This window comes from Rhamphochromis longiceps, linkage group LG22, assembly GCF_057381845.1.
Source record: "Rhamphochromis longiceps isolate RC_006_pf linkage group LG22, R_longiceps_female_GT1.1, whole genome shotgun sequence".
NCBI classification, from domain to species: Eukaryota; Metazoa; Chordata; class Actinopteri; order Cichliformes; family Cichlidae; genus Rhamphochromis; species Rhamphochromis longiceps.
Window position 1 is genome coordinate 13,391,879 of NC_140577.1, and position 27,635 is coordinate 13,419,513.

A 27,635-nucleotide genomic window follows, 5' to 3' on the forward strand; every position below is an offset into this window, starting at 1 on the left:
TAATAATATTATAAGGCGCTGACTGGTCGAGTTTCAGTGAAAAGGTCGTCGGCCTCATAAGCTGGTTCACCATTTTATTTTGAGAGTACAGTGTAGGTTACCATTTACCTTTAAGATTCCACAGGAACCAATTTTCAGCATGATTCATAGATATCTGGCCCAGAGTCAAGGTTTTTTTTCCTCCTTAAGGCGCCAAACGTCTTATTCTGCCCACTACACGTCTCTGAATCTCAGCAGGAGGCACAGATTGCTGGCCATCATATCCTAGTTATTACCTGTAAAACATTTCACAGAAACTGCGAGACATTTTGCTGTAATTCAAGAAACATTTTCTTTCTTCCATTACCTCTGACTTCCAAAGTTGTGTAGTTTCTACCCACAGTGTGCGATTGTTGCCATGAGCTGCTTTCACCCACTGTTAGTCTGCATGCGTCGGGGACCTGCACACTAACACGTTTGCTTTTAACCACAGAGACACTACAAGCCTACAGTTCAGAGATGGTTTTAAAAATGTGATTCATGCAAACATAAGATTTAGATTAATTCTAATATAACACTGAGTCAGACATTTGTGTTTATTTTCTGTGTTCATTGCAGAATATATGCAAGATACCTGCTTTATACCTGTGTTGCACTGCCCCCCACAGTCCAAAGTGTGCAACTATGATTTTGTGGATGGTTGCAGAAACATTTTGACACGATGCTGTATTTGATGAGAGGGTTCTTTTTCATTTGTTTCTCTGTGAATGAGTCCATCACTTTGTGACTAAAACCATTCAGCTTAAGGCATCTGGTGCGGATGGTAAACACCTGTTATTCACATTTCTTTGTTCTCAGAAATGACCGATTTTTGACTGCCAAAACCAGGGGTGTCAATATTTTATCATGTGCAGCTCAATTTGCCCTTAAATGGACCACACCAGTGAATCAGAGTGTTTCCTAATAACCTACAGTATTGTGCAATAAGTAAAACCCCTCGTTTTACTTCCAATGAGCCAGACTTTGGTGAAAACGCAACTTTCTTTCGGATAAGCGGAGGAAAAAAGGATAAGAGGCAGGCCTACAAAACAATCTACAGGAGATGACTAGTATCTGAAAGCCATGTCTTTAAGAAATTAGGGAAAATGTTTGGCTGAACTATGCCAAATTACACAAGAAATGAACTGAGAATAAGTAAAAGCAGCTCTCAGGAAGTGATAAATTCAAAAATCCAAATTTTGGTTCAAATGATTCTCAATATGTGCAGAGGTCAGAGAGGTACAACAGTGTCTATAGCCATCTTTAGAACACGATGGAGGTTCGGTCATGGTTTAGTGCTCCATTTCAGCCAGCAGTGTCCATGATCTTGTTAAAATTGACAAAAAACATTATGCACAGAGAAAAATGATCATTTGTATCAGCACGTGCAATGCTATCTGGAGTTTCATTTTTCAGCATGACAATGGTTCCGAGCCAGTGCAGTAAATGCACACCTGGATAGAAAAACACACACTGGAACACTATCAGTCATAGACTGGCCTCCCAGAGTGTGGGATAACCATGACAGAGAGCAGAAAAAAGGCAGCCAATATCCAAGGAAGAGCTTTAATTGTCCTCTGAGAAGCCTGTAGAAGTATTCCTGAAGATTACTTACTGTAGTTCCATTTATGTTTCAATAAATCTCGTGTCTCACGTTCCCTGGCAAAATACAAAGAAATGAAGTGTGACGCAAGACGTTTCACTGTACTATATTAAAAAACATTAAAAACAACTGTCAAGTGTTTCCCACAATAATCACCTGGACATTGTCTTGTAATTAAAACCCGAAAAGTTCGATTAATTCTCACACACACACACACACACACAAATTGTTGTTATGGACAACAATTTCTATGGTAAATATGAAAAAGTGTCATTTAATAGAATACTAGTGGTAAATACCTGTCATTGGCTCGGTCTGTGATTTACTTATATTTTCATACATCCATATTTTCATATAGGATGCCAGATGTCTTCGTCAGTGAGAAATCTGTAAAACTGAACATTGTTGCATTGTAGGAAACTCAACCGAACGCTTATGTTAAGAGGGAAAATTCATTTTTAACCTGCTCTGATTTCCTCCATGAAACTGAGGCGTTCTCACCTTTCATCTTAGCGACCTCTTTCAACTTCACGCAACATCCCTCCTGAAGTTTTCACAACAGCTCTGTTTTTTCAAACCTGGAAATTTTAAAGCTGGAGGGATTTGATTTTAGATGCACAGTGATTCTAATTGTGTACAGTTAGTAGAGCTAAAGTTATTAGGCAAACAAAAATTTACTTTTTTTTTTAAGTCAGCAATGCAGTAAGCTAGAATTTCTCCAGTTTCTTGATAGCATCATTGTAGCATTATTGTTTGAAAGTCTGTTTATAGTTTCTCAGAATCTTACACTTTAGAGATCAAATGATCAAAAAATAATAATCAGAATAAGGGAGAGAAAAAGTACTAGTTAGGCTATTTGACAAATGGACCTATTAAAATTCTGCTGTCAAGTATCAAACTCAGTATTTTGCTGTTGCCATCTGCTTGTTTGAAACAAAGACATGACAAATGAGGGGCAGAGAAACTGAAGGATACTCCACTGTCATGGGCTGGTGACTTTTTAGTCACGTAGCAGAGTATACCATTCTTTCAATTTCAAATGTGTTCCAATTGAAAGACAAAGTCAGACATCCGGACTTCCCAAATTTGAGCTGGAACGTCCCTTCAAGTCGACTTCCTACTCGTAAAGTCAGCGAAGCCACACCAACCACGTCTTTCCTATCCAAGAGGGGAGGAGTGTATAAAAAATAAAATTAAAAAAAATAGTAAAACTGTAGAACATGTAATCTGTGCCTCCACCATCATGTATTTGTGACTCACTAAACCATACAAAGAGTAGCAAGTAGGCTCTATCTTGTAACATTTTCCTCACTGCTACTACTGACATCCAACTTCTGAACACAGCACAATTTTCCTTTTTGACCCTAACAGGTGCTATAATATATAAAATGAACACCATGTTGTATTAAATAAGACTTTAAAATACCGATTTACGCCACAAACATTTCAGGAAAGCATTTACTGAGGTCACAGATCAATAAAACAAAAGGGACATCACCTCATTAATTTCATTACATTCTCACATTTTTTTTTTTTTTTTTTTTTTTTTTTTTTAAAACGCTGAAGGCCATTGGGAAGAACGCAGGTTTAAGCCTCTCTTCAGATCTTGAAGCTACAACATTCTTGCTCTAGTGAAGCAAGTCTTACACCACTCACCCTATCAAGGCTTTTTTGTCTCTAAACTCAAGCAGCTAAAGTTGGTTCATAAATAACAAAACAAGTCCTCTGAATTATTCAGCCTCATTTCTGGTTTTGATCCCTGTGGTTAAAACCCCCAGTACAACAATAATCCATTAACCTTTTACACAGAGCATAACTGCTAAATGTGTGGCAAACATTGTGCCCGTCTCTCCCTTTATGTAAGTACACCATCGTAACAACATGCACGTTCAGGAAAACACTCCCAGAGAAAGCAACTCTTAGATGAGACACATGCTGCACATTAAGCAGCAGGAACTGGTGGTGGTTTGTAAGCAACTAATAAGAAAAATGAGAGTCTAGTCACAGTGTCAGACAACAGATGCAGTATGACTGCCACTGGAAGAACACCAACTGTGCACCATAATGCCACAAGTCAGCTGTCTGGCACACAAGTCTATTTTATGAGATCACACTTTAATCTAGCGGGGTTTGCCACACTACAGTACGACAGGTAAGGCAAGCTTCTTTTATATTAAAAAAAAAAAAAGTGTACATTTGCCAATTTGAAAGCAGCTATAATTCGCACTTAATTGAGCAGCACAATAAGTCAGTCTTGGGTCCAAGGCTTTTTTTTTTTTTGGGGGGGGGGGGGGGGGGGGGAGGGGGGAGACGACTAACTATACAAACTGAAAAGATGCAGTCAGTATGCAATTTTTTTATTTATTTTTTTAAAATTGCATACTGACTGCTACTAACTATAGATGAGACCAAATATTGGCAAGGTAATATGCATCGTGAATAGAAAATTTTAATGCTACAGGCATCAGTGTGTTATCGGATTATTTTAGCCCACACAGCAGAACCATGTCAATTTATCAGGATTATAGAGGCTAACCTGGTTCAGAATGGGCCTCTGGGGGATAACTTCCACAACATTAAGTGTGATTGATCAGCCTTCAGTTGATGTGTAGGTGGATGTCAGCTGGAAGTCACCGACATTATATACATATTTGGAGAAGATGGAGTTGCTGTTTCTTTGCAATCATTTTGTATGGGTTATTTGCCTTTTGGGGAAACATCAAAACTCCCTATGCAGTAAAAACCTTATCAAACGCATCACTCATTCAGTGCTTCAACCAATGCAATAAGTTGTTCATGGAGATGTTTTTTTTCAGGATCTGATGGAGTTAAAGTATTAAGGTTTGCATACTATGGTGCAAAAGTCAGTTAATTGGTAGGTTTCCAGTTATGAGCTCCAAAAATCTTGTTGCTTCTTCCTGTAGCAATTGTGAATTTCAAGATAAGCCATCGAGTGCTTCATACAGATTTGTTTCCTCACATAAACTGACACCAAAATAGATTTATTGAATTCAACTCTGCTCGAGCTGAAAATGTCACAAAACTCCATGTTGTAAAGATTTCCCCCCACCAACCTCATTCACGTTCATGCTGCATTTGAGATCAGTAAACCAGCCACTTTGCCACTATCAAAACACAAGTCCACATTAAGATTTAAAAGATTACATTTATTTCAGAAAGGGCAAAACATTTCATAAATACTGAGCAGCTCATTGGTATAGACCCAGACATTAAGCCAGAACTAATATACATGCTTGAGAAAACTGGATCAAGACTAGAATCTATCCAACTCAAATGCAGGCTTTCCCTCATCTGCATATGGCAAAATGTCATTAAATGCCAGTCTACAGTGTCATTTTAACCAAGCAGCAACATGAGACTTTGAAACCTTGATTTGTGGCTTCAAAGTCCAACTCAATTTAGGATCCAACTATTCTGCTAGAGCTCAACCCAGAAAGCACTTATAATAACTCAAATGGTTGATCAAGTTTCACTCCCCACATCTTACAGCAATTGTTCTAAAAAGCTGGAAAAATCCAAGCATGTTCACAAGATGGACAGGTTAAGTCAAAAAGGACAGTTTAAGCTGAATTGAAGGTTTCTGGCAAACGTCGTGTTGCTCTTAACACATGCAGAAGTCTTTTCCCCAAATAGGTGGGTCATAGTTTTTTCCTTCAACACAATCCATTCCATAATCACTGTTCATAAATGCAGCAGTCCTTCTCCAGGTCCAGCATAATCAGCCGACATGGCAATCAGAGCATGGTGATGAGTTGATATGCGACATGGTAGACTGATGTCCCTGAAGGACCCAGAGAATCTCCTTTATGATTTTGGGTTGGGCAGAGGGCGTCGGAACAGCAAGATGTGTGGCTCTGGAGGAGGAACACCAAGAAAGTTTCATTATCTTGTGCAAAGTAGCAATTTAAGTCTTGGGGGGGGGGCAAGCACATCTCTTGTAACTCTTAATTAAAAATAGGGCGTGCCAGCCGTTTTTTGTTTGTTTGTTTTTTTAATTTGGGCCACAAAATCCAGTAGCAATGACATCTAGTCTGCATCACCTCAACTGCAGAAACTTAAGTTTTAAATTACTTTGTTTATTTAAATGTTAAATTATTCTCTTCTGTAAAATTAAATTCCTTGTTTTAGACTACTGATTGGTCACCTACACCACCTGGTCATTCTCAGAGCTTTAGTTAAAGGTAACGTCACAGAGTGAGAAAAACAATAGTGGTCAAAGTGATCAGCTGCAGTTTTAGTCTAATTGTGAGTTGGCCTTTGCTGCAAAATGATCACCATGAACTATTACAACTTGTCTCAAGTTTCAGTTCAATATGATCAACAAGCTACACCACCATACACCCACCAGCAAGCACAAATTACCAAACCAATATTTAAAATCATGACGCTGTGAGTTATTACCTGGTTGGTGAATCATGTAATGCACCCATCCTTGACTCTGTTGGACACCAAGGTTTCTCCACTCGGTCTCCGACATAAGATGGGTTTTGGGAACACGCTTGGCAAGCTCTTTGGGTAGCATTACATGCCTGCGGGGGAAAAAAAAAAGGTAGTATTACATTCTCAACGCAGTTGCGTTGGGCATTAAAAAATACTCATGATGTGTCGTGTAATGAGCTGAAGCCATCTTCTTCAAAGAGTCATCTTAATAAACCTTAATGTAACTGCATGTAGTAAAAGCATGCCTTACGTACCTGTACTCGTATTTGTCGTCGTCATATTTGTCAGAGTAGTAGATCTGTTTGTGAGACATGGTGGTACCCTGTGGGAAATGTGTTTTAAACATTAACGGTCACAATTAGAGAAAAAGGAAAGAAGCTAAAAGAAGGCTACATGAGTGTAGCTATGCTATAGCCGTTCAAGCTAGGTCGACGAGACTTTAAAACATGTGTGCGTATTTATCGTCTTAAAATCAAAGTATGTGTTGTTGTCAATGCCCAATACGAATAGTTAAGTTTAAGAACTTACCTTTTGTTTTGTTTTTTCTAATTAACTTTCCCAGAGATTTTTAAAAAGCCAACTATTCCAGTTATTTCGCATCCGACAGCGACGATTTGTTTGCTCTCTCTTTGTTTCCCTCTCGAATGTCTGCGAGCCCGCTTTTCACCGTTCAAATAGACCTCGCCTCGTCCTATTGGTCAATACGACCGAAAAACTCGTCTGCTATTGGTTACTTCTATCTGTCGCAGGACATTAACGTAACTTCTTTGATTTCCTAATTCGTCATCAGGGTGGAAAAATCTGGGGGAAAAACAAAAAACAAAAAAACAAACATTCCATTTCAGTCCAAAGTTCGACCACAATTCTGTCCTGACATGCTTTGGTGTGATTACATAACCAGTCCCAGACTGAGCTTATAATCGTTTTTAGCGGTGATATCGTGAGAAAGTTTTAAGCCTATTATAGTTTTTGACACTGTTTTATTCAATTGAGAGAAAGGTGACGTCAACAAGGTTTCTTCTTATTTTAGCTCTAAATTTTTAACATTTCAAACGGTTTTACTTCAGTTCGTTTCCATGCATTTTCTCATTGTATCTTAGTTTTTATTTTATAAGCGTTTATATTATACAAGTTTCCGTATTTTTTTTTTATTAGTAGTAGTAGTAGTAGTAGCAGTAGTAGTAGTTTATTTTTTTTATATAATTAAACAGATAACACTGTGAGCATGTGGAAGAGAGCCTGGAGAGGTGGAGGTCTGCAGGTAGTAAAGATGGATGACTTTTACATACTTTGGGATCAACCGTCCAAAACAATAGACTTTGCACAATAGAGCTGAAGAACGTGTAGGTGGAGAAGATTGATATGTGAAGAAAGAATAGCATCGAGAATGAAGGTTAGAGAGGGAAGGATGAGATGGTTTGGAGATATTCAGAGGAGGGATAGTGGATATATTGGGCAAAGTTACTGAATATGGAGCTGCCAGAAAGAGGAAGACCTCAGAGATTATTCATGTATGTAGCAACATTAGTTTTAGTTAACCAGCCTATAATTTATAGTCTAATGTTATCATTTCCGCACCTATGGACATTTTCAACACCCTACATGTGTGTCTAGAATCTCTTAATTTTTTACTTCTAAATAAATTCTAAACTGACCTTTGCCCTGAAATCTCACCCAGTCTCACCAAGTTTTTCTAGCTCACTTTAGCTTGGCCTGCAGTACTTCTGTGAGGATTCTTGGGCTTAAGTCCCTCCTACTTAGGGGCTTAAAACTTTCCTTTTTAATCAAGCTCACATCAGGGACAGATCATGTGACCCTGAGCCACCCCTTATTTATGCTGGCTGCCCATTATACTAAGCAATCCTCTGCTTTTCTCTCTTTCACTCTCCAGTTATTAATATATGCCACCATCACGTTATTGTCTTTGTACCCTCTCTTTCCCGTAGTTTGTCCATTGTCCTCTCTGTGTTTTTCTCCTGAGCTGAATGTTCTCTTATCCCCCAAGCCTGCAGAGTATTTATTGTTATATTGTTTGCAGTGGCTTTGTGCTCTTCTTTTCTCACTCCACTGTCAGATGGCCACCCTCCCTGAGCTTTGTTCTGTGCAAGATTTCTTCCTGTTAGTAATGAAGGTTTCTCTCCCAATGCACTGTCCTCATTTGCTTGCACAAATGAATGTTTTTTTGTCTTTAATATTGTAAGGCGAGGTTGTTATATTACAATGTAAGAGTCCTGGGATTACTTTTGTTGCTAATGTGCATTACAGTATGCACAATATAAATAAAATCTAAGAGATCCATCTTTATGCAAAAGTGTTTCCCTATTTCCTGACTTTTCCCTCTTATTTGTCACACTTACATGTTTAAATTGTAATATTAGACAAAGATAACATGAGCAAATAAAAAATGCAGCATTTAAATGATGACTTCAGATATTAAGGGGAAAAAACGATCCAAACCTAGCCCTATGTGAAAGAAAGAATTGCTCCCTAAACCTAATAACGGGTTATTAATGCAATTCCTTTATCACACAGGGCCAGGTAGGTTTGGATAACTTTTCGCCTTAATATTTGAAATCACCCCTTAAAAACAGCATTTTGTATTTACTAGTGTTATTTTTCTCTGATATATATATATTTTTGATGATCTGAAACAAGTAGGTGTGACAAAAAAAAGAAGGAAGGAGGGCAAATACCTTTTTACACCACTGTATGTGTACATTTACCTCTGGGGATAGACCACCAGAGTAAACATACTACACACACACACACACACACACACACACATACACACATATATATATATATATATATATATATATATATATATATATATATATATATATATATATATATTTACACGCTACCATTTCTCCCCAACAATCAGTTATGTAGTTATGTGATTGTTGTTGTTTGATTTAGGAGTACAGAGGTGTAAGAAGGAAAGTGCTTATCCAGAGAAAACACTTAAATTACTAATTTTAGAGGAGAAGGGGTCAGATGATGAAATGAATGCCCACATTGGAGCAATAGTGGGAAAGGGGTTGTCCACTCTGGCAAGTCCCGTACAAATATAGTTCAGCAGACGTGTCAGTGAGCGACTGGTGGCTCCTGTATATGTGTGTGTATCTTGTGGGATCACACATGAACTTGTATTATTATAAACCAAGGAGAAAGAGCCGGGACCATCACCTGCCACTTTCACCTGCGTGCGTCAATCAAGCTGGGATGCACGTCGCTTTCCTGACGCGACACTTTTATCCGATTGGTCCAGCCATGATTCGGGGGCGGATGCTCCCGCGGCTTTGGTGAAATCCCATTGGATGTGAGACACGTTGGTCGACGTGACGCTTCTTGGAATTCCCGAAGTTCCCAAGTTCAGAGGAGAGGAGCTGTGCTCGTGCTAAACAAAACAAAAGCAAAGCCCTTTGAAGTGGAAAACGCCGAGCGACTCAAGTGTGAGCACGCGGGGTAAATAAACGTCTTGTTCGCGTTTGCGGTGATGGAGCCGAGCTCGTGTCTGGGGCAGCCTGCTTAACAGCTGGGCCTGAGTGAGAACGCGGAAGAGTGGGAGTGGGAAATTCAGCCAACCATCCTTTGTTTACCATCATGAGTGAACCTTGAATTTGGTTGCTACAACAACCACAGCCGCCCAGCATTTACCTCTTATAAGAGCAAATCAGAACCTTAGCGCGCGCTAGCGTTGCCGATAAGTGAGTATTGACCTTTATTTGCATGCTTGGATCAATGAAGTACCCGTACAGTTTGGGGGGGGGCTTGACCATTTTTGGGCATTTAACTGCTGCACAGATTGACTGGATGAATGGATTTGAATGAATGGCTGGCTGGAAATAGCAGTAGCGATGAATGCAGTCAGGAGATTCTTGTTTTCTGCACTGACTGAAGCCTTTGTTTCACTGCGCAGCGGTGTATTATGGATGCCTCCGTTACATAACTTGAATCAGCGACAATCTGCTCTTTATCCCGTTTCCGTTTGCAAGGTTTTAACTGTGCCACAACTGCGCGATTCTGGCCTCTTTTACCGTAGTTTAAAAAAAAATTGCATGCGGATGCTGCATAAAATCACACACGGCTCATCGAGTTTTATGCATATTTTTTAATGTTCTCAACTGCGCCTTATGCGCCTGAACACGTTGTAGTCGGGTTATTGCATGTTGATAATGAGGCTCACATGTGTGCATTAGGCGTGCTCGCTGAAGACACGTTGTTTTTGTCGTCATATGCAGGATTTTTAAAGCTCAATCTGTCCCGTGTGCTGTGCCAAGTTAAGCCTGACGGGGGCGATGTCTGACAGCAGCAACAGCACAGGCAGCACAGGCTCCTCCACCAACAGCTGGACCCTCCTCTCCCCGGAGGTAAGACGAGATGAGCATAGCTAAGGAAAGTCTGGGTATCATTTGGAGCACCATGATTATTATCCTGCTCCATGAATACTGGTTCATTTATAATTTGTCTTGTCCTAACCTGCAGCCCAGAGCTGCTTAAAGTGGGAAACATCCTGGTGAATGTTTGCAGAGCGCCAAATTGTGCCTCATCAGGCAGATAATGTGCACAGTTCAGATGAAAATAGGATTTATTTCACTTTGGCCTTTTGTCTATGCTTTATTTATACTATTCTAGCAGTTCTCATACTTTATCCAGTAATGTACCCCTCTGGAATAGCTTTCTATGCCACTTGGCTATCTGACCAGCACAAGGTATTTATAGCAAGCAAATATCCCAGTATACACTGTGCCAACTAAGATAATATTGTAGTCACACTGAACTGAGTCTTTCTGGTATGTTGCACCTCAGATTTAGTGACACACATGTGCTTGCACTTCGCTGTGAACCGTTGTCATTCTCAGTGGCAGAGAGGCAACTGCAGTCAGTCGGTGTGATATCCAGCATCAGGGTTTTTGAGTCATGAAAGAAAAGCTGCAGTGGTTTCAATCACAAATTTCTGTTAATCATTAAATATCAAAAACGGGCTTCCCACTCACAGTGACCACACTGAGGTTTAACAGCAGGTAAGAGGTGGCAAAACAGAAGTACTGAATGTAAAATGTATTTTTTTTTATTGAAGTCATTACTGTTTAATTGTTTCTAGAACTATATATAACTGGCTTTTAATTCAGCTTTTATATCAACAACTTGTATCCCATACAGTACTCAACTTCACAGTTGTTTTTTTGTGTGTGTATTAGCTCAGTATGCAAGCATGACTTGGCCTGTAGTAAGGCTGCTGTGGTTTTAGGAAAACCTTGTGTTACGCTGAGAGGTGTTACTAATATTTTACCCAGCCTCGTTTGTTAGGATAGAAAAACCAATGACAGCTGCATGGATATTATTTTGTCAGTTTGGGTTGGAGAATGTGTAAAAGCTCATCAGACAGTAGTTTGACTGTGATTTGTAGCTTTTGTTATCAAATATTTCAAGATCATTACAGGAAAATCTGACTCCATAATTAATTGGTAAGCAGTGCCAGTTGTAATCATTGGTGAGTGTGAATGCTACTCTAAATGTCAAGGTTATGGCTACAGGTGTAAATTTTTACCAGCTGGTTCTCATTAGGTCTTCTCACTCAACAGGAAGCTGCCATTGAGAATGTTGGGCCCGTGGATGATGGCACAGAGAGCCTGGGGGATGTCCCCAGTCTCTCAGAGGAGGTGGCAGGTACTGACAAGTCAACATATCTGCCTGGTGTCTAAAGCTTTGACCTTTTCTTGGGTTCTACATCTTTGTTTTTGCATTGTGTCGGTGTTATTTCAGGAGCTGCTGTGGAGTTCAAACCCGTTGGTATCCCCATAGAAACTGTACTATCTGAAGAAGGCCACCAGGTTAGTAACTACGCAGGAGTTCATTAAGAAGACAAAAATTCAATCACATCATATTTAGACTTACCAACTGTGCCAAATGTATTGCTGCTTGACAGATCATAGCTGAGAGCCAGAATATCATCTTCTTTTCTGAGTTTCATAGCTGCTCAGAAGGTGCAGCTCCACCTACTTTACCACAGTGTGTAACCTCAGGGTATTTTTGCACATCAGGATAGATTTAAGGGGGGGGGGACACATCTGCAAAAATATTTTAAGTAGGAGCGCTTCCTGGATTCAAGTTGTTTGTGTGAGGAGGTCTTTGGAAGTGATCTATGATTTAAAACCCCAAGCTCTCTATAAATAAATATCATGCCTTTCTTCTCATAACATGGTCACATTTCACCTAACAGGTTTCAAGCTTAAACCTTAGGAATTTTTCAAATCTTTTTATCTGTATCTTATCTTCCGATCCACCGTTTAAGAGAAATAGAGCTTCGTCTCATAAAGCTTTATGCAAGATCTCTGAATTATATTTAAAAAAAAGCTTAAGCTATGCCTCCCTATTTCCAAATAGAGCTTTTCATTATGTTAGCCTCTAATTTCAACTCTTACTTTGCAATTTTGTCTGCGTTCCCATTGCCCTCCACGCTAACATGAGCATAAGTCCAGCAGGACTTATGCTCATGCCTACTCCATGTATTCTGACTATTTTTGTAAGTATTTCCTTCAAATATTTACCTCTGATTGTTTCTTTTGACTTTAAACTACCAAGGACTGCTGGTACACAGTCTCAATAACTCATAAATCAGGTCTTCTGATATAGCAGGTCTACAACTGTAGCACCTGTTTCTGCTGTAAGTACAGTTAGTCTGTCTGTAGTCTTTTTCATATGACTGCACCTAATTCATACACATACACTGCCACCCGAAATCCAGTAGTAACTACTGGCGTTACCGGTAATATCCTTTCACTACAAATCTGATTAGCACAACAAATTGAAGGAACAGATGGTTATAATAATTCCTGTTTACACCGTAAAAATAAAAATAAACATCCAGTGTTATTCATATTTCTACCAGTGAATTTTCTCTTTCACTTCAGTCTATAGTGGGCACCAAAATATCCATGGGCAAATATAAGTCCACACACAGAATTTGGCCCATACTCTATATAAACAACAGCTTAACTCCTCAACCTTTCTGTTGCTTTGAATGCTCTCAACAATCACACAGCATCTACCCAATATGCAGCTGACAGCTTTGATAGACTTACATGTAAATGAACGTTCATCAACTTGCACCAGCAGCACATTAGTAGGAGTTTAATGTATTAAGAAGGCCCGAAGACATCTAGAAGTGATTACTTTGTACAGTATGACATTAAAACTTAAGCTGCATTATCTAACCTTCTCTTCCTGGTAAAGAACACATAGCATGACTTCATCACTCATATTTTAAAACCACAGTCATATGACCACCTTTCTATCTTAAATGTTTACCCCTTAAAAGCCTGTAAGGAGTAACCCTTGAAGCTCTTTTCTGAACTTTACAGATGCCTGAAAAATGAATAAATAAAAATTTAACATTTTGATTTTAAAACCTGTAAATAGAATACAAGTAATGATTCATCTCTCTTCATCAACATAAAACTATTGCTCACTATTTCTGCCAACATTTATACAATTTAATGTATCATTCTGTTAAACATAATAGGACTAATAGCACAACCTTGGGGAGTACAGTTTGTAATCTCAAAATTCTCACAGAAAAATTACCTTTAATAATGACTTTGCATCCCTGCCTGCATCAAGACACTGAAAGGAGAAAACATAACAGTAGACATTGTGTTGTCTTTAAGTAAACTTAAAAAAAAGTTACAACTGCTTCAGTCTTACTGTCATGCTCATTCAATATCAATTAAAGGGTTATTAAAATTGTCAAAGTAATCCTGGGCAGCATCACTTAATGAAAGAGAAATACTGTAAACGATACTGTTTGCAGGGAAATAACCTCAATAACATGTAAAAGTCGCTGCACTTTATCAAAAAATAAAATAGAAAATAACAGCCAGCAAGTTATATTAGTGATCATTGTTATGCAATAAGAAGTTTAATAAATTGTACACAGAGAATGACTTTCTCGATTCTTGCACGTGAGTGTTACTCGTTAACACTTTGAGCAACAAATGAAGTCCTCGTAGTCAGGGTGTTTTTTCATTCATTCATGACATTTCTAAACAAACATCTCATTAGTAGACGTGTTTAAAATATCTTGTGCAGGAACAGTCAACACTGAAGTATTTAACAGTTTAACCACCACTCTGTTATTTGAAGGTTAATTAAAATGTCAGTTACACTTTTGTCCTTGTCATCAGGTGTGTCAAGAGACCTCTCCAGAGTCCAGTGAGGGTCCTGTCCCTTCTAGTCCATCCCGTATGAGCCCTCTCCCACCCAGCCTTCTTGACCCACCAGATCCGTATTTGGAGAGTCAGCCTCCAGTTATCCATGACATTGTAACCAGTTCTCCCAGTGACAATGAGCACCTAGGTGCCATGCCATTTGTCACCAACATTGACATGGGGGCTCCACTGGATATTCCAACTGTTGAAGTCCCCCCATTCGAGTCCGAGGAGTCCTGCTCTGCACCTCTGATTATTGAGATCCCCATCTCTGCAGAGCATGAGCTCCAGAAGCCTGTTGATGTTGGACTGATTCCTGCGAGTCCTCCTGGGGAGAGTCAAGTCTTCAGTGCTGAACCCGAGGTTAACATCCCCACCGAGACCCTTACAGCCACGGATCCCCTGTCTCATGTTGAAGCTGATATCAGCTTTGTTCCAGACAGCACAGAGTCACAAAGCCCAGTCCCCGAGAGCCTGGTGACAGAACATCCTACTGATGAAAGTCCTGCACCAGAGACTGTTGGTTCAGCTGAGGCAGATGAGGAGGCGGCTGTTAAAAATGAGCCTGCAAAGCCATCGGAGCCAGTGAGACAAGATGAGAGAGACGATGAAGAAGGTATTTGATTATCCTACATAAGCGTTTCAGTAAATGTAAAGGCACTCGCACAGTATTCCCAAATCCAGCCAGGCACACACGGCTGTGTATTCTACTTTTCTTTGATTTTTTTTTTTTTTTTTTTTCTCAGTAGAAATAGATTCTTTCAAAATAATCTTCACATGAGATTATTAGTGATGGCAAAAACAGTGTTATTGGAAATCCACAGTAAAGCCATGGTATGCAAATAGCTTCAAGCACGCAACCTCATTTTAAGAGCTAAATCAAAGAGTGTGGAAGATCCTGCTATGATGTATTCTTTGAGTCCTGCAAAATTTATTTTCTAAAACTTAAATTTAAAATCTTCTTTTAGATGAGAGTTGAGATATCTTTTTTTCAACAAGCAGGACAAAAGATTAATAAAATTAGAGATGTAACAGAAAAAAGAAAACTAGCGCAATAAGAAAATGTAATTAAACAACACAAGTTTCTCATTTCTGGGGAACCGGTCTTCTTATCCACTGTGGGAAATGTACACCAGAGGCTGAAGTCAGGGCAAAAATTTGTTGTTGGAGTCTTGTGAACGTCTGTCTCCTCTTTCTGTGTGCAGTGAGAAATATACATTACTGTGCAAAAGTCTTCATTTCTTTATATTCTACTAGAAAAATAAGAAATAAGTGCAGTGATTTTCAAAATATGCACTAACATTAAATGAAAATACAACATGCTAACGAGGCTAAAGGTCAGTATATGGTATGACCACCATCTTCACCATAGCCTCTCTTTGGCAAGCGTTCTTCTTTAAGTGGTCTTCAGGAATAGTATCTCCGCAAGGACATTCAAAGCTCTTCTTTGGATGTAGGCTGCCTTTTGTTCTGTTCTCCCACACTGCTTCATTAATGGTGAGGTCCGGGCTCTGGGGAGGCCAATCCATGGCTGATAGTGTTTCACTGTGTTTTTCTATCCAGGTATGCGTTTACTTCACTGGTAGCGTGTTTGAGATAATTGTCATGATTAAAATTAAGTTGTTTCAAATTAGACATTTTCCAGATGAATACTGCAGGTGAATTAAAATCTTTACTGTGTTCAGAATTTCATCCGATTTTACAAGATTACCAACACTACTGGCCAAAATGAGGCCCCATCACAAAGCCTCCACCATGTTTTACAGCCATCTGTAAAATATGGTGGCTTTCTGTCTCTCTTCCACAGCATGTCTTTTATCCTGTCTTCCTTCTCTCACCCAACCGGTCGCGGCAGATGGCCCCGCCCCTCCCTGAGCCTGGTTCTGTCGAAGTTTCTTCCTGTTAAAAGGGAGCTTTTCCTTCCCACTGTTGCCAAAGTGCTTGCTCATAGGGGGTCATATGACTGTTGGGTTTTTCTCTGTATGTATTATTGTAGAGTCTCAAGGCAACTGTAGTTGTGAGTTGGCGCTGTATAAATAAAATTAAATTGACTTGAATAGACACTCACTGTTGCACCTCTCTCCTAACCTCCTCTGTACATATTGGTGACAATTTGAAATAGAAATGTGGATTCATCACTACAAAAGAACTGTTGCCAGTGATTTTTCAGTCCAGGTCTTGTGTAATTTGGCATAATTCTGGCTTTTCTCTTTTTTCTTCATTAAGAATGGTTTCTTGACAGCCATCCTTCCGCTAAGACTACTTCTGTTGAGACTTTAGTGAACAGTAGATGGATCAACTGAGGTCCTGTGTCAGGGCTTTATCTGTTTCTTCCTCTACTGTAGATACTTTTTTTTTCTTCATTTGTCCTCCCCTCATCCACTTTTAGTTTCTTTTAAGGATACACTGCACACTATGCTTATAAGTTTTCAGCTAATAGCTCTTTAGGAATTGTCTTGTTAGTGCAAAATTTTCTGTTTTATGTCTATTAAATCAGGACTTTTGCACAGTTCAGTATGTGAACCTCCCTTTCTTTGTTGTCAGTTAATCTTAAACCCAAACAACTGTAAAATGTCTTTTAATAATGGATGTCTTAAAGCTTGATTTTGACACAGTAACCCTTTTTTATTCTCAATCCCAAGATAAGATGACATTTTAAGTCAACGTTGTACCTGTGTGTAACAATATTACAGCTGATCTTATTTGTAAAGTGACATACAGCGAGCATCCTGCCTTTAAATATTTGCATCTGGGTCCCAGGCTCTGGGGCTCTTAGCAGGTTTTCCAAGCTGCCTCTGCAGCTTTTGAGGAAAGTAAGTGGTGCTTTATAATAGGAACAAGTTGATAAAAGCAGAAAAATGAGAGAATTTGTTAACATGTTTCTTATCTATGTCTCGCTAGCAGCTGGAAAGCGATTTATCAGTATGACAGGAGAGCCCACACCCCGCTGAGAAAATGATGAAACCCCCATGCATGAAATTACTGTTGTTGTAATTTAGTGAGAAAATGTCATCCATTCTGAGAACCAGCAGTCGCTTTTTTTGTCAGACACTTTTCACATGCTGTTTACACGCTGTTGTGTTTTGCAGCTCATTTGCTCACTTAGAGTCTGGTATTCTGCGTGAGGAAGTCGCCAGCACATAATTATTCACTTCTGACAAAAATGCCACAGATGTTGAGATGATTTGTTGAAGTAACTCCAGCCCACAGTTGAATACATGTGGTTTAGGTTTAGGCACATTATCATCATCTGTCACAAAAATACAACAGAAAACGTGACAGATCTTTGCTGTCTTGCCATTTCTTTCTCATGCTTAGAATTTCTTCTTATTTCCTTCTTACATTTTTCCTTTCTTAGAGCCTTCCATTAGGTATGACTCGGGTGACGCTGGCAGCTTTGATGATGGGCTGCGGCGGAGAAATGTGCCCACCTTTGAGGCACAGAGACCAAGAACATCAGACGAGGAGGATGAGGAAGAGGAAGTAGAATTCAAGCTGGCTGAGAAGAAGGAGGAAAAGCCATGGTTCTCCTTGAACAAATGCATTGTGGGTGCTCTGGTCTTGCTATTTCTAGGTTCCCTCTTTCTCTCAGGTCAGTTCCTCTCATAACTAAGGTAGCTAGCTTGGTTCTGCTTTTATTGTTTGATTTAGTGCAGTATTGTGGCTACAATTTGTATGCTGCACATTAACAGTAAGAGTGAATGCTTTAATACCATAAATTATAATATTTATAGAACTGTGCAAAAATCTTGAGCCACACTGTATCTTTAAACTTTGCTTTAAAGTGCTTTTGAGCAATAGTTCTCAGGTTTTCCTGACTATTTTCAGAGTCCTCTGGCCTATGAATCATTCAAGCATAAACGGACGAACCAGTGTTTTGTCTGCACACAACCGAAAAGAAAACAACGGTTTTTATGAGCAGCCTGATGCAAAAAACAGATAATTTTTTTCCCATTTCTTTACATGAATCTTCAAAAAACAACTTTCAGACTTTTTGGAATTGTACAAGCTCTGTTTTTGTCTCATATGCCGTGTTTTGGTATATGTTTGTGTCTCATCAAAACATAAAGAAAAGAGGGGTTGGCTCAAGACTTTAGCACAGCACTGTATGTTAAAATGTCAGAAAATAAACTGTGATCTTCCTACGCAGCATCAGAGTTTGGCAGTGTTAGGCAGCATTAAGAGTTTAGAGTAAATATTGCCATAAATTTCCATCATTTCACAGTTTCTGTTTGACAATGACAGTATTTACAAGTTACATAAGCACCTTTATTTGCTGTTGTCAGCAATAGTTAGATGTCTGCTTTCAGATCTTGTTGACTAAGCTCTACTATGTCAACAGGCTTCCACAGTGACCTGGATAATGGTAGGTCCAGAGCTAAAGATAAGGCAGCAGTGTAAGCTTCTGCGCTCACTGGCTAATGCTCAATAGCTTGCCCAAGCACTTATCTGGGCTGACAGTTGATGCTGCAGCAGCAGAAAAAGGCAAATAACATGCATTCTGAATTTTAACGCTCCTTATAATATTTTTGAAGGACTCACTGAATGTTTTCTGGGGTTTAAATTAAATGGGAAGGTGTCTAATGCAGTCACACTGTGTTGAAGGCAAAATTTATTAATGAAATGGAAAAGAAAAACAGTTGGTGTGGCGTGCAGTGAGTGGCCTGAGCTCATAAAGTTCACTTGAGCATCTTGAAAGGCAGCATGGCAGTTGTGTGTCAGTGAAAGTGCCTGTGGAAGGACTCGTTCTAAAACGTTGTTTTCCTGTCTGACAGGTGACTTTGATGCCTCCGATCTGAGTGACGCAGAACAAAGCCAGGTCTGTTTCCACAGATTCCTACTTCACATGATCATGTGATATGAAAATTTTAAAAACAAACATAAAGAAATAGACATTTTAAAAAAATATGTGTTCTATTCATGTGCCAATGATTTTAAATCCAGGACGGGCTTAGCAGTGATCCACAGGATATGAAAGAGCTATTGGATAAACTGACACAGGAAAACCAACAAATCATTCAGCTAGAGGCACAACTTCAGGTCAGTATGGAGTCACACTGATGCTAATTATTTAGTTTTAATTGGTTTTATGATGTTTCAATGAATGTTTTTAATTGTTAAACAACTTGCGCAGCACCTTAATTTACCTACAGCTTTGTCCACGTTATAAACTGTCACTATTTGACCATATTTTTCAGTCTAAGAAAGAAGAACTTGACTCAGCACTGAAGGCATTAGCAGCAAGTGGCGATAAAAAGGGTGAAGCAGATCTGGAAAAAGAAAATGCAAAGCTGAAGGAGGAGCTGTCATCTCTGCCAGAGCTGAAGAAAGAGCTCGAGACTCTCAGAGCCAGAGTGACTGAACTCAGCCAGCTCACAGGTATAATGTGGCGACTACATCGCCCTTTAAGTTTATACTTATTGAACGTATCCTGCATGCATAGAGACACGCTGGTAACGACCAAGGTCATTTTAAGTTTGATATATTAAATCCTTCACAGCTGATCAGGAAATACTTCCAGCTGCATCTAGTTCGGCCCCACAGCCTGAAGACAAAGATGGTCAAAGTAACCAGAAAACACCTGGACCAGAGAGGGGGAGGGACGCAAAGCAGGGAGGAAGGCTGAAGGAAGAACTCCATCGGCAGAAGGTTCTTTTGGAGGAGAGCAAGAAAAGGCTGGACGCAATGAAAAAAGATGGAGGCAAGAGAAAACAGGTCAGGGATCACTTGGAGGAGATCCAAAGGAAACTCTCCAAAGAAGTTGAGATGTGGGGGAAGAAGAAGCCCCAGGAGTCCAAATGGAAAGGGAACAAAGGCAAACACAATGAGCGGGACCACTACAAGAAAGAGGAGAGGGGAGGAGAGAAAGGGTGGAAGCACAACAACGAGGGAGAATGGAGGGATAAAGAAGAGAAGAAGCAGAGAAAGGTGGAAAAAGAGTGGAAAGATAAGGAGGGCGAATGGAGGCACAAAGACGAGAGGGGGGGACGAGGAAAAAAAGAGTGGAAAGACAAGAAGGAGGAAGACTGGAGGCATAAAGATGAGAGGGAGAAAAGAGGAGAAAAACAGTGGAAAGACAGCAAAGAGGAAGGGTGGAGAGACAAAGAGGAGAAGAATGAGAAAGACTGGAAGCCTCAAAAGCAAAACTCTCATAAAGAGGCTTGGAGGAAACACCAGGACGAGTGGGAGAGCAAGAAGGGTGAGAGGAGAATGGACAGAGAGGAGAGGAGGAAGGAGAAACCGTGGCACAGCCGGTCTGCTAAAAACCACCAGCACCAACATCACCATCAGCAGCCCCGCCATCCTCATCAGCACCACAACAACGATTTCTGGAGAGACCAGGAGCAAAAGCTCCAACGCAATGTCCGTCCCCAGCTGGGCTGTACTTCCGTGGAGGACTGTGCCAGCAAGGAGGGGCTCTATCCAGTGGAGCTGTCAGAGTTTGAGGAACTTCTGGAGGGCTACCTGAGCAAGCTTGAAAGGTCATCATCAGAGAGCAAGGATAGGTTCAGGAGGCTGACCGCAGACTACTTTGAGGACGGCGTGTTCATCCACGACAGGATTCGTTTCAGCGACTTTGCTGAGGACGTGGCAGACATTTTGGAAGACATGGTGGATGTTTTAGAGGGCGACGGGAAGAAGGACGACGACTCCCTGGAGGAGGAGATGGAGGAGTTTGAGCGAGAAGCCCTGTGGAAGTTTGCTGCCACGGCTTAAAAAAACAGCTGCAGAGAGGAAACCAGTGGTGGTTTTATAGGACATTTCTTGCCTTCGGAGCTGTAATAGTAGTAGCTTCTGGCACAGAGTGGTTGTGCCTCTCATAAACATGTCTCTCTGAGTCTGTAATTATAAGCTAGACTTGTATTTGTCATCTTGGACTTAGTCGTTGTTACCTACCTCTGTCGAGTCATGCCTCCTAAAGCAAAGTCCTTCAGTAATGTGTCGTGTGAATTTCCTCTGCTGTTTAGTGATTTACACACGTGTAGTGCATGTTACAGTTCATTATAATGTCAGTTTAAATTGATCACACAGATCACAGAAGATGGTATTTGCAAATAACCATCAGCACAACTTATATACCGTTATATAAGTTGTGAATAGAAAAAAAGGGGGGGGGGGGGGGGGGGTTATTTATGTCATTTTATCTTGTATGGGAGCCTGACTAATCTCTACTCCAAGCAGGTTAAAAAAATACTAGAATGTTTTTGCAGATAGCATTTATCCCTGCTCGGGTGTGACTGTCCAATCCCAGAGGATGAGATCGTGGTCCTTTCAGTGATAACAATCAGATCAGGTCGGACCAGTTTTCTGTCAGCAGCGCTTTATTTGGCCAAACACACACAGAGGACTGCCTGAGAGGGCCTGATTTCTAGATTTGAAGAACTTTTCCATCCTCTTGGCCGACGGCAGACGTGTGGAACAACCAGGAACCAGTTTGTGCTGCTCAAGAAAAAAAAAAAAGCAATAGCCATAGTTAAGTTGAACATTGCTAAATCACTTTAGCACTTTTCTCAAACATATGAGAACCGTCTTTTTTTTAATTTTCTGTTTCCAATTAGATTTATTTTAAATAGGCATTTTTTTTGGGGGGGGGGGGGGGTTAGGACAGGTTTTTTTTTGTTTGTTTGTTTGTTTGTTTGGTAGTGTATCCATGGAGACTGCTAACACCGCTACTCTTACTCAGTATCCCACAATCTGACCCATATGGAAAAGATATATATAAATCTTATAAAGTTTGTATCTGTCTTGTGTGAAACTTGTATGAAAAGCATACAAGAGTGAAAACAGATATAAGATCCCTTGAAAAATTATATAATGAAACTTGTATGTTTTGGATACTTACTAAAACAATATATGAAAGTAATGAGAAAGTGGCCACTTTCATGAGTAAATCATGTAAGTTTTTACTATTTCTTTTCCATATGGGGAGTACAATTAGAGAGGTTAGTGAGCTGAAATAGTTTCATTTACTTAATCTGTTAATTTGCCAAAATGAAATTGGCAACAAAACAAACATATATATATATATATATATATATATATATATATATATATATATATATATATATATATATATATATATATATATATATATATATATATATATATATATTTTTTTTTTTTTTTTTTTTTTTTTTTTTTTTTTTCCTTTTTTCTCACGCATAGATTTGAAGTGGCATGCGTGACAGTGACCTAGACATAGCTTTGTTGTTTTTAGGTGATATAAATAAGCACGAAAAAAAAAAAACATGTTATTTTTAATTTTATTTTAGTGTAGGTAGGTGAACCAGCACAAAGCAAAGTCCAAAATATATTTCAGAATTACTTTAAAATTGTGAAAAAATAGTTGTTTTATTTGTGTTTTGATTGTAGTGAAATTTGACTTTTCCCTCTATTTGTGGATGTGAAGTTGAACAGATTGTGATTGTTTTCTCTCAGCAGTGATTTCATGTTTATTTATTGTCTCACTACAGTGCATCTCTTTTTCTTATTTTTAATGAGAAGAACCACAGATTTTATCCCGGGCTGTATGCTTTGAATGTGAAAATGGTGACATTTTCATTAATTTAGCTTGCCAGCTCCTGCTTATGTGCCTTTTATTATATTACAAATCCTTTTGATTAGACGAAAGGTAGTTGATTTTATCAGCTTCTGCAAAGATTAGTAAGAAAAGCAAGTTTACGCGACTTGTAATTTTACTGCTGTTTGAATGAATGTCGTAGAGTTTACACATAAAAGATTGAGCTGATGTTAAGTTTTGGAGAAGTATGTTTTGTCTTTTTGAAGGTGTCCAGACCAAAGGATTCAGACGAACGCTAATCACAATGGATGAATCTTTTAATGAAGCAGAGTTTAATGAATATTTGAGGACTATTTTTGTGTTTGTGGGACAACAGTAAAGCTCTGTGCTTACCGATAATGTAGGACCTGACTCAAACATGCATGTAATTGATCACTGGACAATTTCTAGTTATTCCCCCAATCAACAGTTATGTCCTCATTTTCAAGATCAATATTAAGTTCAATAAATCTTTCACCCTTGATACGTAAACAATGTCTTTATTTAATCATTTCTATTGTTTCAAAATATTCACACGTTTTTCTTTTTATACGATACTCCTGTACATATTCCACAAGCAACTGTAAATGGCATTACTGCAAGGTGGAGGTGTTTAGGAGCATGTGGCCCTAGTGGTTTACACTTCTTCACCTAACAAGTCAAAGGTCCCCAGTTCAACCCTGAGAGGAGAAGCAAATCCCTTGGGTGTCAGGAAGGGCATCTGATATACCAAATGAAGTATGTGTCGTAAATAAGGGACATATTTACGGACATGAACTTTGCTTATTGGAAGTGTTTAGGTACAACAGTAACTCATCCACAAAGTGGCACTCTGCATAAAGTTACAACATCCTCTGGCGTTAGCATGAGCACAAAAACTGTGTGGCAGCAGTTTCACTGCATGGGTTTCCATGGGTGAACAGCTCCTGTTGGTGGCACAGTGCTTATGTCTATACGGTGTACAACTATTGCTGCCTATATCCCTAGTATTTGTCACAGTGATAAGTATCAGTATCAGTGTGACCTGTGAGCATTTTTGAAATTGTACCGAAAAACGTAACGCCAGATACGCAGCTTACTGGAAGTCTTTAGATGCCGTGTGTGCACGATATCTGACTCATTCTGAGTGTGAAGTGAAAGTGTTGGCACGACAGGCATCTATCATCACAGCTGTGATTGCAAACTGAAACATTTACACCCAGAAAAAATACTCAACAGCTACACGTTCACAGGCACGAACGCACTTTGCTCACGCTGATACGACAGTCGCAGACCTGACACGCACAGTGAAAGCTTACCATTCTTTAAATTCTACATACCAGTCATTATAGAAATGTTTCAGTACATTTGTGCTTCCTTCCGAGTTGGGTCCTCTTTACATGTCCATCGTGGAGACGTGATCTCATTTAAATGAAAAGGATGACTGGAAGGGTCATTAAAGCGCAGACCGATTTTCAGCTATAAAACATTGAGACAATCCTGAGGAAGTGAAAGACAAGTAAAATGCTGAGGGGGAAAAAGATAAAATGTCTAAAGTTTAAATGCTGTTTTAATCTTTTTTCAGAAGTTTAATCAGCTTAGTGCAGTTGGAAAGGCTCGCACATGACACTGTGTGTTTGTACCATATTATTTGAGTCATGTTTTGTATAAACTAATTACTGCTTAGGTATGCATGATTCGGTCACTTGATAAGAATGGCCTGATGCTACCACTAAATGCCTTGCTCTGCAAACTGAAATGGGTTTTGTGCTATCGTTAGTACAGTTTTGCCCTTTGTAGGGCAGAATGGCTGTTTTCTGTTCTCTCTGTGTGTGTGTGTGTGTGTGTGTGTGTGTGTGTGTGTGTGTGTGTGTGTGTGTGTGTGTGTGTGTGTGTGTGCTTTGTTTTGACATCTGTCTCCAGAGAAGTGGAATCAGGCAGATAAGGGCAGCCTGCTGGCTGGGGGAGAAGTGGGAACGGTTTAATGTTTTCCGCTGATGTTTGCATCAGTCGTGAAGATGAAGCGTATATATTTGGAGAGGTGATGGTCACAGTCAAGGGACAAGGTTCTCGGTACTTATTGCGACACACCGCACTGCAGACACAGAAAGTAAGACGGATGCTTTTTTCTTTCCTACTGCATTTCTTTTTTTAAGCTCTTGTGTGAGAAATACATTCACTCTACTTGTTTATTTCGCAGGTCATCATGGAAGCTGCTATCTCAACCCTTGTCACCCAGTTCAAGACATATGCTGGGAAAGACGGATCCTCCAGCACCCTGAGTAAGGATGAGTTCCAACACCTGGTGGCTTCTCAGCTGCCCAACTATGTCAAGGTGCGACTCTTAAGTTGTTCTTCCTCTTTTCCTTGTTATTTGTGTCCCTGAGCAGCCTACACACAGATATTAAAGAAACTGTAACTGTGGCATTGATCTGTTTGGCAAATGCACATTTTTTTCTACTCTGAGCATTCACCCAAACATACATGCACCTTTCTATACTTAAGCACCTTGTATGACATTCACACATGCACACACATTCACACTGCACGCATTGAGGTTAACATATTACCGAAGGATACTTCGACATGCAAGCTGGAGTAACCAGAGATTGAACCATCAACGCTCCGATTGGTAGACGACCCGCGCTACCTCCTGAACCACCACAACCACCCCAGCGTTTGGAGCCGTGTCGCTCTTTGTTGTTCCACTGGTAGGGCTGTATCTCCATTGGTATTTAAGTAGCAAATCTGTTTTTGGCACCAGACATTTTTAAAGATGCTGAGCACTGTGGACAAATATTAAGATTACGCCCTTGGCAGCCAATCAGAAAAATCCTCCCTCATCATGTTGTATCACGTGTACTCTATACAACACGATACACACTTTGCATGTAAAAATTCAACACTTGTGTGTGTAACATATATTACTATAATTTTGCTATCAAATTCTAATACTGTGCATTTTAATTCTACATGCAACGTGTGACTGTACATCATGTGACATAATTCTTTTTTTTTAACTTCACTTAATGTGTTTCTCTGATTCTGATTCTGATAATAACATTTTATACAAAATCACCATCTGCATCATAAGGTAATGTCTGATTTTGTATTTACAGTGGAATTGAAAAATTGTCAATACATTTATTTGATTATAACAAAATTATTAATTGATCAAACCGTGGTCAGCTGATTCTTGTAAGGAGTGTAATCTTGTAATTTGGGATTGTATCGGTGTGAAAGTGGAATGAAATTAATTATAAACTGTACAATATCAAGAAAAACACTTCTGCTGCATGTATAATGTAGTAATTTAATGTGTTTTATAGCCCAATGGCCATAGTAACTTACAGGGCTTGAGCTCTTTTCATAGCTGTTTTCCCCATGATCAAGAAACGTTGTGAGTGTGCCTACAAATGCTTTTCGGGTGTTTTTGTTACTTCATTCAACCATTAGGTGGCAGGACAGTGTTTCAAAGTAGATGATACTGCATCTGAGATCATTATATTGTATTGATCCTGAACTGTTCTTTGTGATCACCCTCTGCAGAATGCCAGTGATCCCGCTGTCATCGACCAGCTCATGGGCTCACTGGATGAAAACAACGACGGGGAGCTGACTTTCTCCGAGTTCTGGCAGCTGATCGGAAAACTGGCGAGCAAGCAGGGAGGCTTCAGTCAGTAGAGCTCGTCGCTTTCTGTCAATCGAGACTGAAAGTGAGCTGATTGTGCAACGCCAATCGTCTCAGTTTATGCTTTTGAGTTCAAGACCGTTTGAATTCTTTTGTCACCCTGCTGGTGCCACTCTTCAGTTAACCATTTGTTGAATACAGAAAACTATGAATTAAAGGCTTGATTGTCTTAAACCACCAACAACAACCAGCACTGCCTCCTGTCATTCATTCACTATATTATATGATGTCCAACCACCCACATTGTATTACAACCCTGATTTAGGGGGCTGTAATCCAGTATGCATTACCACTATTACAACTACACCATCCAGACAATATCTTGTTGCATAGTGCTTTATAATACCTGTACAAAGCTGCTTGTCCAAGCATTAAGCAGGGATGATGTAAAAGCATAGCTTAGCCTTTGCTGTCCATCAGTGTGGCCTCAGTAGTCTGCAAAATCATTCTATTATATTTTGCTTGTGCAGTTTAATTGCAATGTGCCTCTTCAGCTGGCAGTTCTTAGTGTTACGGTCACTTTGTATTAATTCCAATGTCTAGACAGAGTTATGTGTGTTGGCGAGCTCCCCAGCTGTTTTATAGCCTATAGGCCTGTTTTAATTTTGCCAGAGAGACACAAGGAGGTTATGCTAACTGATTTGGAGAACAATGATCTTTAACTGATTAATAAATGTGACCTTTGTATCCAAGTTACACAGATTGAGGTGCCAGTGTGGGAGGAATGATGCAATGAGTCATCAACTCCAAAGTGATAGACAAAATGAAGTTGGAACACACAAATGAATTGTCTGTATGACCAACTCCCTTTGGTTTGAAGTCCAGAGCGTTACCAGATAGCATTAATGTGAAGGCTTCTTTAGAACTTATCAGCACAGAGCGGGGGATATTTAGTAAGAGATAATCTGTGGCATAAATTCAAAATTTCAAAGTCTCAAAAGCTCTTTCGGGGATCTGGAAAGACTGCTTTACCTCTTCAACCATATTTGCCACCCACATTAGCTTTCCTGCAGTATGTTCAGTAGAGTCCTTCGCCTCACCCTCACATTTCCAAAGTGTCAGCAGGAAAAAGAGACAGGCCATTATTTTCAGCCTAATATAAGTTTTATC

The 27,635-nt window shown here is 39.6% G+C and overlaps 3 protein-coding genes across 5 annotated transcripts; 2 read left to right on the forward strand and 1 right to left on the reverse strand.

Annotated features, from left to right (window-relative positions):
• Positions 1-4,767: 4,767 nt before the first annotated feature.
• Positions 4,768-6,766, reverse strand: cks1b (CDC28 protein kinase regulatory subunit 1B). The gene is made up of 4 exons (XM_085396742.1): positions 6,611-6,766; positions 6,337-6,404; positions 6,044-6,171; positions 4,768-5,496 (listed from the first exon to the last, which is right to left on the reverse strand). Exons 2-4 carry the CDS (start codon positions 6,393-6,395, stop codon positions 5,447-5,449), a joined length of 237 nt encoding a protein of 78 aa, XP_085252868.1. The 5' UTR covers positions 6,396-6,404; positions 6,611-6,766; the 3' UTR covers positions 4,768-5,446.
• Positions 6,767-9,404: 2,638 nt separating this feature from the next.
• pbxip1a (pre-B-cell leukemia homeobox interacting protein 1a) lies at positions 9,405-23,359 on the forward strand. 3 transcript variants are annotated; one of them, XM_085396074.1, is made up of 10 exons: positions 9,405-9,550; positions 10,327-10,455; positions 11,671-11,755; positions 11,852-11,919; positions 14,272-14,911; positions 17,654-17,887; positions 19,071-19,114; positions 19,240-19,335; positions 19,494-19,674; positions 19,796-23,359. In XM_085396074.1, the coding sequence occupies exons 2-10, from the start codon at positions 10,384-10,386 to the stop codon at positions 21,010-21,012; spliced, it is 2,637 nt and encodes an 878-aa protein (XP_085252200.1). In that variant the 5' UTR covers positions 9,405-9,550; positions 10,327-10,383; the 3' UTR covers positions 21,013-23,359. The 3 variants fall into 3 exon arrangements, with proteins under 3 accessions (XP_085252200.1, XP_085252202.1, XP_085252201.1); XM_085396076.1 differs by having other exon boundaries at positions 9,413-9,537; XM_085396075.1 differs by having other exon boundaries at positions 9,426-9,792.
• A 1,435-nt stretch (positions 23,360-24,794) lies between these two features.
• Positions 24,795-26,715, forward strand: s100a11 (S100 calcium binding protein A11). The gene is made up of 3 exons (XM_085395900.1): positions 24,795-24,944; positions 25,035-25,169; positions 26,384-26,715. Exons 1-3 carry the CDS (start codon positions 24,819-24,821, stop codon positions 26,516-26,518), a joined length of 396 nt encoding a protein of 131 aa, XP_085252026.1. The 5' UTR covers positions 24,795-24,818; the 3' UTR covers positions 26,519-26,715.
• The last annotated feature ends 920 nt before the right edge of the window (positions 26,716-27,635 follow it).